The following is an 18,154-nucleotide window of genomic DNA, read 5'->3' as shown; positions in this document are numbered from 1 at the left end:
TTAGCAACATTGTTCCGATATTATTTTATCGAAATATCGATATTGCTATTTTAAAATTTCTATATAATATTATAGTAATTAAAAAAAATATATCGATATTTCGATAAAATTATATCGGAATAAGTATGTAATTATCAAAATAAAATATCGATATTCCTATTTTAAAATTTCTATTCAATTTTCTTGTCTGTTTAAACAAAATATCGATATTTCCATAAAATAATATCGGACTATTGTTGCTAATATTCCATATCTATATTACAACAATACAAAATATCGAAATAGACATGTAATTACGTAAAGTATCGATATTCCTATTTTAAAATTTTTATTCAATTTTCTCTTTTTAATAAACAAAATATATCCATAAGAATCAAACGGCGTTGATGACCAAGGAAGTTTTACGCCGCTAAACAAAATAGAACGAACGAACAAATAGCCGAAATAATTCAAAGGAATAGAGCAAGTGCCTGGATACCAGCGTTTATTACTCCCTTTGTTTACTAAACATTTGTACAAGTCTTGGATTTGCGGCAAGTGGCAAACATACAGCATGTTTATCATATCTATTATAAGCACATTAACATATCTAGCATAGGGCTTTAGCGAGTGATCGCCTAATACAGCTCTTCAGATTAACTTACGCGAAGAACAACAGCTTAATCCGCCCCCCCGCTGAAGAAGGTTTCCATAGCGATATGGGGAAAGTTGCCATGGGAACCAGTAGGTTTGTTCAATTTGAACTAACTAGTTAATTGGATAACTATAAAGCTTAGTGTAGTGAGATCCTTGCAGCTCCGAGGCCTAACTGTCGAAATGAGGGCTTCTTTTCAGCTCATGACTGCCCACAGGGCCCATGGTATGCTTCAACTGAATTCTCTTTAAGAAATCTTTTTAATTTTAGCCTACTGTGGTAACACTGTTACTAACAGTAGTGGAACTCCAATAATATTTAATAAAAATTATAATTTAATAATATTTAGTCAATTATATAATTAAATTGCGTCTCTCACAACTACATAACATATATATTAAATATCATTGGAGGTTCCACTACTGTTAGTAACAGTGTTATCACATCTCCCTCCTTTTATGTATAAGAAAAACTATCAAAATAGATATAAAATAAAATAAACTTTTAAATACCAGTTTAACTATTAAAGTTCACTCTTCCATTAATCTCCTAGGTTTAATAATTGTTCTTCCATAGCTAGAGGTTACCTCAGATTATATAAAAGATTGAAGCCTTGTAAAATTTATTAACCATAAATACAACACTTTTGATAATATTTTGTTGAGTTAAATATGATTAAATGATACTTTCCTATAAACATAAATATCATGTGTTAAATAACAATACAATGATGTGGTTTTGAAGATTGTGTCTTTTAGTATGTTTGTGTGTGTATGGATGATATTTTCATTTTTTTAATTTTTATTTATGGAGCTTTATTTATTTTCTAAGTTCGTTCAGGAAACTGTCGACGATTCTCAAGAATCAGAATTACATCGATTGCATGGGGGTAAGAATTTGATCAAGTGGTCGGTTTTTCTTAGATGAAAGAATGTGACGTCTGTTATTATAATGTTACATTACCTTGATGATGCAATAGAAAAATTCTATTGTGAAATCTGTTCTTGGAAAGAATTTAAAGTTTGAACAGTCGTCTCTTTTGTCCGACATGATGGAGTTCGTCATTGCAAGAAACGTTCTTGTCTCACCAATAGAGACAAAAAGTTCTAAATGTGTATTATTTAATTCATTATTACTTCTATCATTTTTTAAATTCTCTACCGGTGTTTGTAATGTTTACAGTTCCATTTTAAGTATAACATGCCCACTGGAAGTCGAAAAATAAAACATGAACTAATATAAAATGGACAAACTATCAAAAAGTTCAACAAAAGTAAAAATTAGGGTGAATAACCTAGATGTTATGGGACTAGATGTACCACAATATATGACATTAGAAATAATCCTGAAAACATTAAGTGGTTTATGTATGCTCTCACCATCAAAGGTAATGAATGGGAGGAGAGTTCTGAATGGTGGTAAATACCCATACATAGAAAATATTATGTAAAATTGGCTCCTTCAAAAGATTAGTAACAATATGTATTTATACATCTGTCCTAATAAATATATACATACATATTGTATGTCCTATTGTTGCACATTTTTATGCAACCTTCAGTAATAGCACATACTCCAGTTGCAAATGTATTATATTTAAATATAAATTATATTATATAGAATATAAATAAAAAAATATAAATAGTATTATATAGAAATATAAATGGATTATAGAGACCGAACTGTATATGAATATATTAGTTATAACAGAGAAATATTAGTTAAATTTAATATATTGTTCTAATTCAAAAAGCAGCATCAATGAAGATGTATGATAGTGAATATATTTTAAGTAGTAATTTTTCTTTTCAGAAGGACCGACCGAAACTATACATAATTTGGTTTTTAGAAGCGAGCCAGAAGAAAAGAAGTTTCCAATATACCAAAGCAAGTTTTCAAAGCAGGTAGTGGAATTATTTCTAAATTTTTGAGTTTTCAATATATAAATCTATTATGAATATCAATTTGATTATACTTATAAAATACTGTCTTCCTATAAAACAATACTAGTACTTGGCTGCTGTTTAACATCTACCAATATTGAACGTGTTGTGCAGAAGCCACAATTTAGTACTATAAAAATTTTTAGAGGGAGGGGTCACATTTTCACAGGATTATGAATTTTCAAGGGCACTACAATTTTACAGGGTTTGAATTTCAGAAACTTTAACCAAGAAACAAGGAAAAAACTAGCTAGTCTATTAACATTAACATAAAACATAGTGCATTTTATATTTAATAAGTGTAGAGGACAATCAGAGTTCTTAGATGGTATGCTACATCGCCCTTGGGTGGGGTTGCTATGGTATGCTACATCGCCCTTGGGAGGGGTTGCTATGGTATACTAAATTGCCCTCGGGAGGGGTTGGGAACTTAATTGATTAATTTTTAGTTATTAATAAAGCAACTTCCCTATACAAACGGAAAATAATGTGAATCCATGAATTTGAAAATCTTGGAAAATGAAAGCTCCTTCTAAGATATAATCGATAAAGCTACTATTTCATTCCTTTGTAAAATATGTCTGCCTATATGTGTCACAAAGGTAGGATAAAGAATTTGCCATGGAGATGGAGTTGTGCCAATTCCAGAATATTCCAACCCTATGATCAGGCATTATGCAACAAGATAAAAAATATTGCATACATAATTGAAACAAAAAAACTGAAATGGTTTGGCCACTTGCAAAGTATTTTGGTCAAAAATAATTGTCCACTATGATTTTTAAAAAATAGAGGATGACTCTAACAGATATGGTTTCAGGACGTGACGGAGTGCTTGGCTAGGAGAATGAGACTTGCAAAACCAGATATATGGCTAAACATTTTAGAAACAATAAACAATTAAGAATAAAATAGTTTATTAAAGTATAAAATTTCATTATAAAATAGTTTATTAAAAGAGATAACAGTGCAACACTAAATTTGAGATGTGAATGAAATACAATTAAAATATAAAATAATGAATTATCTTTTTTAATATAACAACATTTTTTGAATTGAGAAGAGGAAGTTCATGATGGAATTTCCTAGATGTGGTAATTTTCTTAGGTCGGCTGCCAACTCTAATAATACTAATGAACTAATAATAAAAAAAAAAAATTGAAACTATAGCTAAGATATGCAAAATATTTTTAATTTGTTTGTTTTGTTCAGAAGGCAGCTATTGATTTCTGATGACTCATGAGCAAGTCCTGGATTTGTATGCAGCCAAAAACCCGGAATATGCCATAAAATATCCAATAAGCATATGCCATATAATATCCAATAAACATTTGCCATAAAATATCTAATAAAAACCTGTGAAAAAATATGCCATACAATATGCAATAAAAATCAGTGGAAAAATATGCCATATAATATCCAATAAACATATGCCATATAATATCCAATAAAAATATGCCATATAATATCCAATAAAAATATGTGAAAAAATATGCAATATAATACCCAATAAAAGGCTTGAAAAAATATTCCATATAATATGCAATAAAAACCTTTGAAAAAATATATAGTTTACAGCTAAAAATCTTTAAATATGCAATTAGATAAGTAAAATATGGTAAGGTTCTTAATAAAGAAAGAAATAGCAGAAAGAAATTTCCTTTGTAGATGTAAACTAACACATACATTTCTTTTAGTTTTAACACTTGTTCGATATATATTGTCAATTGCCTGTGCAAGGTGAAAGGGGTATTCCCGAATTAGATTCCACTGTTCATCTGACAAAAATCAACTTTATGTTTAAACATTCAACTAAAAAAAGACCAAAATATCCACTTTACTTCCCATTGATCAAATAAATGATATTCGTCTATATAAAGGCATCATTATGTTATTAAAAATGTTTAGTAGTCTATTTCAAAAGAATTATTTTAATTATTAATTTATATTTGTCAAATAAAATATGAGTTTTTACTTACAGTATATACACACTCTCCTATATTATTAATATAAAAATGTTTTCTCTCTATTGTTAATATTAATCAACCTTTTTAATATTTTTTTATAATATTAAAAATGTAACCGTTTAATTTAAAATGCCTTTGTGTTCTGTTCATAGTAACAGTGAACACTTTTTGATTTTATTTAACAAGAGATATAAAAATATATTGATTTCTTGTTTGAGGGTAGATAATTAATTGAAAACAAAAACTTCTTTAGATTCTCCAACAGTTATCTAAGAAATCTTAATTTGATGTATCCTAGTTTAAAATATTCAATTAAAGGGCTATTTTGCTAAAGGGGATGCGTGTAAACATCATACCTTTATGTCAGTCACCGTTTAATGAAGAGTTTAATAGGTCAAGGATTCATGCATTATTATCAGCACCTCAAGTACTGGATTCAACACATCAAGCTCCTGCCATCTATGAGAAAACTATGCTACTAAGAGGTGTACTGAATCTCAAGTTAAAAAAGTCTTTGGTAGACAAGATGCCACCTGAGCTGATAACAATAGCACTTTTTTTCATATGTTTGATTAAATCATCATGAATGAGTAACTTTACACCCTATCGAGGTGGAGGAAGAGAGAACTGGATGAAGAAGAGAAGAGAGCAATACCATTAGCTTCATCGCAGCCTTCAATAACTGCCACTGATCATCAGAAAAAGTAAAATCGTATTATATATTATTCCTAATTTCAAAATCAATTATCAAAATTTAGTTTAACCACTAACCATATTCTACCCCTTTTTCGATATAATCTCATAAAATTTGTTCTTTTGTATAACAAGTTTTCAAGAATCAGAGATTTTCTTTCTCTTTTTATAATGCTTCATTCATTTTTGTTCCATAAAAATAAAGTTCACAATGATCTCTTACCAGCAATAGCAATTATTTTAATGAACTCTGGCAATATCCCCAAAGGCAGGGAATATGAGAACTAAACAACAACCTTATACAATTTAACACATTAGCCTGTTTATTATTACGGTGTCATTAATTTTTTAATAAATCTGTGATAATAAAGTGGCTAATTTGCTATGTAGTTTAAGGTCATTGGTATAAAAGTATAATCAGTTGGCGAATCTAGTTGGGCAAATAACCTGTTTCTGAATATTTCAAAACTTGGATATTTCTCCTTGAATTATATTTGAAACTGCCAGGCATGTGTCAAGAACCAAGAGCATTTTGGTTTGTTGGTCAGATTGAATGTAGATGTATTGAGGAATTTCATGATTGAACACTTGAGTGGATCAATGGTTCATGTGTCATTTTAGAAAGAGAGGCATTTTTTCTTTAATACTTCAAATATGTAGACATGCCTTGCTTAATTTTTCTAGATGTTAAATTTTGATTGAATATAGAAGTTAAAAATAAATTTGAATTGAAATAAAAATTAATTCCTTTAGAAAGTAGAAAAAAAAAACATTAAATTTAATTTTTCTCAGATTCCTATGTTTATATTACAGAATTTATTTCATTTGTTGAATGAACTGATTCAAAAATGTTTGATTTTGATTTTGACTCTGTTTGAGGTTCGGGAGGAAATAAAGAAAAAGAAAGAATGCCATAAAACATTTGGTTTACCAAAAGAGCTTCTGGTTCCAACGCCACTGAAGAAAGGGAGCAGGCGGGTTGTTAGACCAGAAGTTGGTATGGAATTATATCATATAATATTAATAATAATTAAATGACTAGTTTAAAATTATATTAATTAAGGAAATCCAACATTAAAAAAAATAAATAAAGTAGAGCAATCCTAATGTTTGCCCCAAAAAGGAGGTAGTTCCCATTTTTTGTTTTTGGAAAACTAAAAAATTTGAAATGTTAAAAAATTACTATCTATCAATTTCTCTAGTTCTAATATATGAGGATAGTATTTTAATTCAGAAATATAACTTCCAGGTGATATAATTCAATTTTATTAGTTGGATTTACCTCCTCTTTTTTGTGACAAAATAGATGTGGTGCTCTATCCTAATCTTAGGAAAATGAAGTCATACAAAAAAAAAAGAAATAAAAATGCTATATGCAGAATGCAGTATGCAATATTGCTGCACAATATTTGTGGATATTATGGTGTAATTTTTATTTTTTCTGAAATCTAACTAAATATATTTTTTATTAAATGGAAAAATAACATTACAAAATCACTTAATGATACTATCTTAACAATTTCAACATGAATGAAACAAACAAAAATTCATATTCTAGAATCCTACTCAAAAAATTACTAGGCTTTGTTGCTTTTTATTATTCAAGGAAATTTCTCTAATTATGGGGGAGAGTATTTTCCTTTACAAGGAAATACTTACTTATATTTATTAACTGATTTATGCATGTAAAAATTTAAATCATAATAATTAAATACAGTCACCAATACATACTTCAGCACTTTATTGTGTACAATTCAGCTCTATATGTTCAAGTACAAGCTTCTACCAACTTAGGCAAAGTACAAAACTTAATACTGTCGTAATCCCATTCTCCCATATAAAACACTATATTCCAAATATACACTAAAATAACACTACAATGTATTATATATGAAGCACATATATTGCTATAAAACATTAGGTTAGAAAGGAAGTATTTATGGAAAACAGATTTTAGTTAAATATGTCGAGGTGGTTGTGTTAGATTAGATGGTTCTGATTTCAATTGAAGATGTGAGGTACTCTATACTAGAATCTTCAAAAATGCTTGTTCATATTGGTTAGGTAGCTGGTTAAGGGATGAATTGACTGGATGAGTCTTACAGGAACTGGGTATAGCTCCTTGCAGGAAGGAAACTTCACTCTGCAGGGAACTAGCCTACGGTCGCGAAGGGGATTATCCTACGGGAACTAGCCATTACAAAACAAGTAGTATAGGAAGGAGGAGAGATTAAGAGGAGGCAGAGTGAAATAATAGTCCCATAAACATTTCCAAAAATAGCACTTAGCATTTTCTGATCAACTGTTTATATTATTTATATATGTATATATAGTTGACCGTAAAAATTGATATGTAAGAAGATGGTCAGGGATGCGGTCAAAAGAGAAACAAAAATAGTTTACAACTATTTATTTTCCGACGTTTTGCCCCACGTTGCAGGGCTTCATCAGGGCTAAAAAGATACAAAATGAATGAATGAATTTTTTTTTTATTTATAATTATTCTTTCATGATGTTTATTTTATCTCTATAATTTTTTTTTCTTTCTTTCTTCCCCATATTGTTTTTGTTTTATGTGCATCTCTTGTACTTTTTTAGCTTTATATTTTACGTATTTTTATAAAGAAATTTTACTCTTGCCATTGTTACTTGTTTTTATTCTTATCTTTGTATCTTTTTAGCCCTGATGAAGCCCTGAAAAGTGAAGCGAAACGTCAGAAAATAAATAGTTGTAAACTATTTTTGTAGCACTTAGATTTTGTAGCAATATCTTCTATTTTTGTAGCAATATCTTCTATTTTTGTAAGCTTGAAGAAAGCTTATGATCTGAGTTCATTACATATTTGTTTTCTATTTATTTTTATATGTTTATTTGATTTTTTCACTTATTTTTTTTATTATCTTTGATATAAATAATCTCAGCCTTGTAATCATTTTTTTTTTATTAGCTTATATGAAAGAAGTAGCTATCGGTACCCAGGACCATATTTAAGAAATTTAGAATAAAATATTTTAATTCATATATGCTATTATATTTTATTACAGATTTATATATTTTTAAGACCAATTCAATAACAAAAAATTATTTAACCTTTAATTTCTCTATTGTAATAGGATGTCATTTATTTAAATATTTATTCATTGACTGTTTTTACTCAACTCTTTTATAATTAAAATCGTCATTAAAATTTGATTTATCAGATCTGGTTTTATATATATCTTTTGATTTACTGTATAATTTAACTTATTTATGGAAGGAGAGCTAAGTAGGAGAACTACTAAGTTCTCCTTGTGTACGAAATGCTGTAAAATCAACAGCACAATCTCAAATGTCCTAACTAATTCTGTTTAACTAATATTGTAATATCCTCTTTTTAGATAAATAGTAATTAAATAATAATAATTTTAGTGAAATATATTCTAATATACTCTTTTTAGTTATAATAATAATAATTATTTTTTAAATATAAATTGTTTAGTTTAGCTTTTTACATGTATTTCCATCAAAGAGCAAACTGATCGATTTTATGATGAATGATGAAATCGTTAGTTTGCTATACATGATGAAGTCAATCAGTTAGCTCTTTTTTAGAAATACATGGAAACAGTTAAACTAAACTATTTATATCTAAAAAATAACTATTTATCAAAAAAGAGGATATTAGAATATATTTCACTAAAATTATTATTATTTAATTTATTTTAAACTATAATGAATTTTGTTATTTTCAATAATATGTGAGTAATGTTTTAGTATAAGGGCTGCTTCTTGTTTTGAGTATAGCATTTTGTCATATTGCTGTACAAACCGATGCATTCTGCCTAGTTGAATTATATAATATTTTTTCTTCCTAATCAAAACATTATTGATAGTTAATTTTGATGTGTCGCACAGATAAAACAAAGCCTGAACTCCCTCCAAAAATGAAGGTTCCTACGAGAGGAGAATGGAACCAGCCCGCACAAAGAGAGCATTCCAACTTTCTGCTTCGTAACATGATAAAAGCAGTTCGCCTAAAACCTCCGCAGGGCCCGAGCCGAGCGTTTGACACTGCCAGTGGTCGAAGGTACCATGCCTGCAATCTCCTCATGCCTAAATTCACTTTAAGGGAAGTAAGTAATTATGGATTGCTAATTTCTTGTTTAACATGTTTTTATTTTTCTCACCACATAAGAATTGAGTAATAAAGGTGTCTCTCTGCCAGTTCACCATGATAAAGACCATGTTAGGGGACAAAAGTCCAATTTTATTCCTAGTGAAACATCTGTTCAAACTGCCCTTCCGTAAAGTTAGGAAAATGTGACATAGCGTCCTCCGAGGTACAGATATATGTATTCTTTTTACTAACAGGATTTTGGAAAAGTACCCAAATACCTGAAAGAGAGGAAACGACATCTTGCAGAAGAAGCAGAGAACCGACGTAAACAAGAAGAAGAGAGAAAACAGATCGAAGAGGAAACTGAGTTGCTGTCAGCTGATGAAGAAGATGGTTTCCGTGGCTCTACTCTCTCAAACCAGGAGAGGAAGAAACGTGAGCCAATATTCAGGCTTGTTCCCCAAGAAGAGAGGAATGAGCTCTTGATTGTAAGTTATTAAATTTAACTTTTCCTTTATTCTCTTGACGATTATTATTATTTGTCATGTAATTAATTAAACTAAAGTAATTAATTTAATTAAAATTAACTTTTCCTTTATTGTCTTGACTATTATTATTATTTGTCATGTAATTAATTAAACTAAAGTAATTATTTTAATTAAATTTAACTTTTCCTTTATCGTCTTGATGATTATTACTATTTGTCATATAATTAATTAAATTAAACTTTTCCTTTATGTTCTTGATGATTATTATTTGTCATGTAATTAATTAAATTAAATTAGAGTAATTAACTTAATTTAATTTAACTTTTCCTTTATAGCCTTGATGATTATTATTATTTGGTATATAATTTAATTATTTATTATTCTCGATGGTGTGTCAATCAAGTCTTGAATACTTTAAATTCAGATTATTTATACATTTTCTATCAATCACCTTCTGCGACTTCTTATGTTACATATTATTTTTCTAAAATCTTTGGCTCTTTATCTGTATATTATACATCTATATTATCAACCTTATTTCTATAAATTTGTTTTCACCCTTAGAAAATGTTTCACCTTTACATAATTAACAAATTCTTCCATATTTTATATTTCTACATTTTTTATTACTGCTAACAATAACAACTTGCACTAGCAATAACTCAAAATGTATATTTAATGCCTGGGATGTTTCAGAAAATGTTTAGCTAAAATAAACTTAGCAAATCATAGATTTTACTCTTTTTCATCATTTACTCTAAAAAAGCTCTGTAAATTTTGATTGAACTTGTCGTATCCATAGACGATTCTTTAGTCTTTAATATCTGGTAGCTTCCTTGAAAGTGCCTATAATTTTGTTAGCTTAAAATAATTAACAATTCCTCATTGTTGGCTGTGACTAAAAATGGATAATGGATAAATATAAAATATGAAAGAACTTAATAATTAACTTTCGAGTGTAAATGTTAATAAACAATAAATAAATGTTTTTTTTATCCATTGCTGTTATGACAATAACAAATTATAGTAACATTCAACTTTGATTTGCCTATGCATGGAATATATTCTGTCTAAATAGTGTGTACTTGTAGAAAAAATCTGGTACAATGTGCGCCACACGTCCACTTACTAGCCTACTTACCTCTCTAAGTTTTGTGTAGGCACTAAAAACCAAAGAAAATTAATCAATGAGGATTTTGTATGATGCAATAAAAAATTAGATAATTTTTTTACTCCAAAAACATAAAATATGAACTTATAACGGGTATGTAAATTTGTAAAACTTTTTAATTGAAAATTAAATATTTTTTAAGAATGCATGAAGAAACAGTTATGATAAATAAATAAATTATTTTTATTGGAATATTATTAGTTGACAATTTATAGTTAATGGTTGGAAGATGGTCAGGGGCTTGTTTCATAGTGAAAGCCAATAGTATTAGTATTTGTATTAAAGCCAATATTATTAGTCCATAAATATAAGAGTACAAACTATAAAGCACAAGCACTAATACATTTTGTTTCATGATGAGGATGACTATTAGTGATATTGAACAAGTTTAAAAGTAAAACATTATCAGGCAGAATTGAGTAAGTCAGTGAAATTGTACCAAATACAAACTACTAGATTAATATTATTAGTTTGTACTTTATTATGAAACAGGGCCCTGGATGGCGGTTAAAAAGGTACAAAATCGCAGAAAAAACTATTCATTAGTCACTAATGTTTCTTCTCACTTTGCAGGGCTTGATCAGGGATACAAAAAATGTCCCCAAATTTTGTATACATTGCTGGGATCCTCTTTAACTTATCTTTATTTTTGTAATTATTGAGGGAAAAAATTTAAAGAATAGGAGAGGGGAAAATTATGAAGAATAAATTTTTATTTTCCTGTTATAAAAATTCAAATTTTAGGATTTCTTGTGGTGGATATACCGAATATAAATCCCATTATATATATTATTCCATTATATATATAAATCCCATTATATATACCGAATATTATATCCCATTGATTAGGCGTTTAATTTTCCAGTGAACAGCCCTGAAGAAGGCTAGAAACTCTAGCCGAAACGTTGGCACATTAAAAATAGGTTAATTGAACTTATTTGTGTTTATCATTGACTGCACCCCCAACCATCTTCTCCTTGTTCATCATCCATGGTCAACTATCTCTCATAATTACGAATATAAATTTGATTCCCGCCAAGAGTACAACAGTGTAACAAAAGATTATAAAGCCGTAATGGGATCGGGAAAGATTGGCCGGTCTCGGCTTTTCTCGTTTTGAATTGTTTGTATCTATTTTTTATTTTTTCTCCTTTAGTTATGCATAAAAATCTTTTATATTTTGTATTTATTTATTGTTAATAATGGGAACAGTTAATTTTTTAAAATAAACAAAATTAGAAGTAATTTAGTGGAAGATTTGGTATTTGAGCCCTCTTAGACAATTCCAATGGGGATAAGACCTATCTGGTATTAAAGAACACTTCATTGCTTATTAATTCATCCTCATTCAGCCATTTTGGAGAAAATTGAAAAAATGTGAAAAATCCTATACAGTGGCACTTTAGGGCAGTAGATTTTAGCAAAAAAATCACATTTCAGGTACATCTCCGCTAAAATATGTAATTTTAGTGTCTTATGATGTTTAGTTTTTGAGCTAGGCTGTTCACACACATGCACACAAACACAAATCTGAAATTTTGCACAATCACAATACTTTCCCTAACTAAATGTTTCTGTTGGTAAGTGAAAGTAGAAAAAAATAAAGTAATGGGTTTGTTGCTGTGGAAAATAAAACTGTCTACTCATGAGAAGTACTATTTTGATTCATAGAAAAATTAATTTCATTTCAAATGAGGATGATAGAAGAAAGTTGTGTGACATACGGTCTAAATTATTTTTTTATCTAATAACTAAATATTTTGTCTAATATTGTATTGCAAAAATCTCCATAATTCAGAATCTTTAATTTAATATATTGTTACTGTTAGTGTTAAGTTTGTATGGGTGAAATTCAATATTGATTTGTGTTTATATTTATCAATCATTTTTTTCTATGCCTATGAAATTATTATTTTATAATTATTTATTAGTAGTGAAAAAATAAAATAAAATATATAATAATCCAAGTTATATTTTTAGGGGTTGAAGAAGGCCTGGGAGGAGCTGACGAAAGAATTCAAGCTGTTACCGACGATTGTTGATTCTGTACCGATGGTCAAGAAGAAGCGCAATCTTGAACAGATTCTTGAAAAGATAGAGAGGGATATAGATCTCTTGGAAAGACATCAATATATATACGTCTACAAAAATGAAAGTCCGTGTTGCAAGGATTTCAAAAGGCGACAAACATATCTTTAATTTGTTTTTAAAAAATATTTTTTCATTGAGTTGGTTTTTTAATGTTGTATTTTTAAACATTTTTCAGTATTATGAAATTAAGTATTTAGGTATTACTTACTATTTTTATATCAGGATATTTTTATAGCTTTGAAACATTTGAGCTTTTAAAATATAAATTATCATTTTATAAGATATTTATGTTTGAAATAAACCATTAATTATTTTTTTTTTTTTAAGAGGTTACTGCTGATAGTGAACTAGATGAGAGCTGATAGAATAGTTTGAAAAATATTTCAGCGATTCTTTTATGTTTTTTTATTAAAAAACTTTTTGTGGAATGGTAGAGTAGTTACTCTTCTTAATTGTAAAATACTTGTTTAAATATTTTGCTACCTTAAAAAAAAGTTCTTTTTTGATTAATAATGTAAAAATAATTTGCATTCATATTGTATTTTTAGTGATGCATGTTGTCTAAAAGAATCTCATTGTGAGATAGCAAATTGTCTTAAGTGGTGTTAAATGTTTTCGAAAATTTAAGTCACAGTGGATCCTTAATTTAATGGACCTCAATATAACAAATTTTTTAAAATCCTTTTGAACCAGCGTAACCATTCAATAATGGGGCTATATATCTGGATCTTGTAAACAAACCAAAATATAGTCGAATTTATTGTCTCAGAAAAAAATAATTTATGTTTTTGCTTTGAAGTTACCCAACTTAATGTAGCCAAAGGTAACCTCTATATAGCGAAAAGGATCTGAGTATTGTGGTAGCTGGCATCATCTGTGTGTCCACCTCTATGTAAGAAATGAAATGTGTCAAGGCAGGAATTTTTGTGAGCCCTTACCCGACCTTCCTCCCACTCTTGCTTATATATTTTATTATTATATAATATATAGTAAATAAACTATAATATATGTGAGCATATAATATATGTGAATAAGTTATGTTATATTATATATTCCCACTTTCTTCTGTTCTGACCTGGCTCCATGTTTTATTTAGAATTGAAGTGTGTTGTATAAAATGATAGCTGATTAACAGGAACAGGATACGTAAAAGTAGTTGAGGCGAAAGAGTGTAGCGAAATAGCTACTTTCTGCTGATCACCACTCTAGTTACCGCTAGAACCATTAAGGCCCGACCGGGCGTGACATAACTGCCGAGACATGAACCACTACAGTCTTCAGGCTAATTAATGTTACATATTAATTTGTAATAATTTTTTTAAATACTTTCACTTAACTTGTGCATAACCATTATATTATTGTATTCATTAATGTAGTACAGGATAAATAAAGATAATAATAGAATCATGTAATCCACTAAAAGCTAAAGTCTTATAAGTAGCACCTCTTGATGACTTTACATATTAGTGAATCATGAATTATATATTCTACCAATATTTTGGGAAAATTGAACTGTTTTATTATTACACTCTGCCTTCTCTGAATCTCTCCTAGTTTCTATATGGGTATAGGAGATATCAATCATATTCACTAACTTGATTGATAATAAACAATCAATATATATAATATAAAAAATATATATTATATTATTCCAAAAATTTGACATTGTGCTACATTGGTCATAAAAACTGTCAAGAACTAATAAAACCTGTCAGTACTCAAAATAAATTTTGTGTAAATAAAGTTTAATAAAACAAAAGTTTTGTTTCAGAAAGTCTGGAATGTTATTCAAAAAATTATCGCTATGCTGCCCTGAAAACAGTTTTCAAACGGGTTGTGTTAAAATACTTTTAGTTATTTTAGTAATATTAAACAAAACTACCATATTGATATATAATTTAACGATTAATAATACATTTATAGTAAATGCACTAGAAATGAGAAAAAAGTCAATTAAACATGTGATTAGTCATATGGTCGTCTTAGAGAACTGTGAGTGGTTGAACCCCCATTACTCCTTCCAGCCCTTCTCCTCCCAAAAAAGGACATTGACTTATCTTGTCACCTCTATTTGCCAGTTTGCCTTAATCTCTCAATTAAACAAAGACTGAAGAATGGAGTCGGCTTCTCCCTTAACATTTATCCTAAATTCTTTTTCTGAACCACAAAAAACATTTTCCGTATAGATAAATCACATAAAAAGAAATATGACATTCAATCATATAAAAAGAGATATAACATTCAATCACATAAGAAGAGATATGATTTATTTATAATCCTAAAATTCTTTCTTGAGACTGGCAATTTTTTACTAAATAATTCAAAAACTATCCAAATTATAGTCTCAAAACATTTATTTCATTTACACGTCCAACGTTTCGGCCAATTCGGCCATCTTCAGGGACAATCTACTTAATTTACTATGAGACATATCATTTAACCATTTTAAAAACTTCATACAGGCTATTCTGCCCAGGTCAAAACATTTATATCTAATAAGTCAAAAATACATTAAAAATCACAGTCAAATTATTTCTCTTTTACCACTATTTATACACTTTTATTACTCGTGTAAAAGTGTATAAATAGTGGTAAAAGAGAAATAATTTGACTGTGATTTTTAATGTATTTTTGACTTATTAGATATAAATGTTTTGACCTGGGCAGAATAGCCTGTATGAAGTTTTTAAAATGGTTAAATGATATGTCTCATAGTAAATTAAGTAGATTGTCCCTGAAGATGGCCGAATTGGCCGAAACGTTGGACGTGTAAATGAAATAAATGTTTTGAGACTATAATTTGGATAGTTTTTGAATTATTTAGTAAGAGATATGATATTCAATCACATAAGAATAGATATAACATTCAATCAAATAGAAAAAGATATGATATTCAATCATATAAAAAAAGATATGATATTCAAGCACATCTTTTGATCATCACAGATTATTATTTTATATGATAGGCAATTGCTATAAAAATAGGCACCTATATGCTCCTATTGTATTGTACTTTACTACCATGTTCATAGGTGGTTAACGCAACTAATATAATTCATGGACAGACTGTTGTTTTGTTTTGTAATTACTGAAGTACCTACCTACTCCTCTGTTATTACCTAGGGAGTTCAAATACAGCTTTGGTTGTAAAAATAAATAAGTACATAAAAAAAAAGTATAAATAAAAATAATAACGCTAATAAAAACACAGGACCGCTGAAGTGAAACCCAAATTGTAAACACAGGGCCTTTGAAGTGAAACCCAAATTTTTAACTCTCAAAAAATGCCAATTCATTGAGCCTGCTCCTCGTATAATCAATCTGATTTGAGGAAACGGACTCCACTGAGCTAGAGAACGTATTCAAAAAACCTCGTCTTTGAACGGAGTGATTCAAATCGAGCCGGTGTCCTTGTCATACATACCTCTAGTCCAAACCAAGCGAAGTTGTCACTTAAGATTTAATTTTGAAAATGGAATGATACCGATCAGACAATGAGAGGTATTTGATAGAAGTATTATTATATGAGAGGTATTTGATAGAAGTATTATCATATGAGAGGTATTTGATAGACATTTTATTGTCTAACAGGATCCACCTTTCATTACTATGTTGTTCAATTACTTCTCTATTGCAAGTTTGGTAATATATAATTCATTATAGGCGTTATAACCGTTTCAAGTTTTATCAATATTATCAAAAAAAAAAGTTTACTTAACATACTTGTGGCACAAGATATAATATATACCTCACAAATTGATTCTTCACCAACTATAAAATAATATTAAAGAGGAAAAGGTAGAGAAAAATACTAATTTAACGAAAATATAAAATTTAATCTTTGAGATGACGATTTGGTATTCGGTCGTATTAAATGACTAGGAAATTTATTCATAAATTATTACACTTTAATTCAATGTTAATTTTTACTAAGATACTAAATACAGTTCAAATTCTAATTATAAAACTAAAAATTTTCTCAACGATTTTGAGGGATTTTACAATACTTAATGATCATTAGTTTACTTTAGGATAATATATCTATTATTTTCATTGTATGCTGAATACTTATTTAAGTTTTTTGTAAATATCACCCAAATTTTATATGGGATTGTATGTTATTAATTTAGATTAAAGTTCCAAGAGAAATTGTTTCCTTAATATACTTCTTCTTTTGAGATATTCTTAAGTTAGCAAATATAATTTTACTTTAAAATTGGCTCATTTATAGCAGGAAAAAATTATCACTTTTTATCAACCTAAGCTAATTAAAACTACATAAGTTCTTTTTCGATGGAATTCTTTTCCTTTGGTTGTGGTTGGCACCACATCTTGGCGCAGATGAGGTTCGGCTTTCCTTGGAGGTTGCAAGTGCAAAGATTACAATCTACCCAAATGAGGTCTCCCGGTGAACACTGTTCTGATCCTGCAGAAACAAAACAAAGTGATTTGTCATGTTGTTTATGATAATTAAATGAATTAATATTACATTGTATTGGTAAGGAATAATTCAAATTCATTAAATTCAGAAATTTTAGTTTTGATGAAAAATGGTCTGGGAGGCAGTAAGGAAATAGCTCAAATAAAAAAACTATTTATCATGCACCAAGGACAAGATTGCTTCTTTCAGTTTATTTATTTACTAGATAGACGAGAGCCCTAATGAACCCCTATGAAGTGGAGTGAAACTATAATAATAATATAGAATTGAGGCAGAGCATAATAAATGTTTTTTGTACTATTTCAGCTACTTTTTTGACAGCCACCCACCCAGCACCACCATCATTCATTAATTACAAATGGTTTATTAATCATATTCTAATTTTAATTCTGAAAAAAATAATATATAAACTATTCTTAAACAATAAAAGGAAGTTGGATCATGTGTAGTATATATGAAAGAAGGTGGTCCAAGTGCGATCAAAATAACTCAAATAATAATAAAAATACTTATTATGTGTCAATGTTTCGACCCAAATTGCAGGGATTCATCAGGGCTAAAAAATATATAAACAACTAAAATAATCTTACAGAGTAGAAGAATAAGGTAACATGAAATAAATATTATAT

General features: G+C 28.6%; 1 protein-coding gene and 1 long non-coding RNA gene across 4 annotated transcripts in view; one reads left to right on the top strand and one right to left on the bottom strand.

Annotated features, from left to right (window-relative positions):
- Positions 1-714: 714 nt before the first annotated feature.
- LOC106682273 (enkurin) lies at positions 715-13,221 on the top strand. Of its 3 annotated transcripts, none has more exons than XM_014423030.2 (6): positions 715-859; positions 2,447-2,538; positions 6,117-6,234; positions 9,133-9,350; positions 9,589-9,822; positions 12,974-13,221. In XM_014423030.2, the coding sequence occupies exons 1-6, from the start codon at positions 817-819 to the stop codon at positions 13,190-13,192; spliced, it is 924 nt and encodes a 307-aa protein (XP_014278516.1). In that variant the 5' UTR covers positions 715-816; the 3' UTR covers positions 13,193-13,221. The 3 variants fall into 3 exon arrangements, with proteins under 3 accessions (XP_014278516.1, XP_014278515.1, XP_066902046.1); XM_014423029.2 differs by lacking the exon at positions 715-859 and adding an exon at positions 1,364-1,523; XM_067045945.1 differs by lacking the exon at positions 715-859 and adding an exon at positions 1,804-2,021.
- Positions 13,222-17,383: 4,162 nt separating this feature from the next.
- LOC136795422 (uncharacterized) overlaps positions 17,384-18,154 on the bottom strand; it is a 1,637-nt gene continuing 866 nt past the window's right edge. Inside the window, exon 2 of the long non-coding RNA XR_010843007.1 lies at positions 17,384-17,510. This is a non-coding gene — a long non-coding RNA (uncharacterized lncRNA). The remainder of the gene's footprint in view (positions 17,511-18,154) is intronic.

Source organism: Halyomorpha halys, unplaced genomic scaffold, assembly GCF_000696795.3.
Source record: "Halyomorpha halys isolate HHAL.00 unplaced genomic scaffold, Hhal_1.1 Scaffold399.1, whole genome shotgun sequence".
In the NCBI taxonomy this organism is placed as follows: Eukaryota; Metazoa; Arthropoda; class Insecta; order Hemiptera; family Pentatomidae; genus Halyomorpha; species Halyomorpha halys.
The sequence above is the reverse complement of the archived record's forward strand: the minus strand, read 5'-3'. Positions and strand labels throughout refer to the sequence as shown.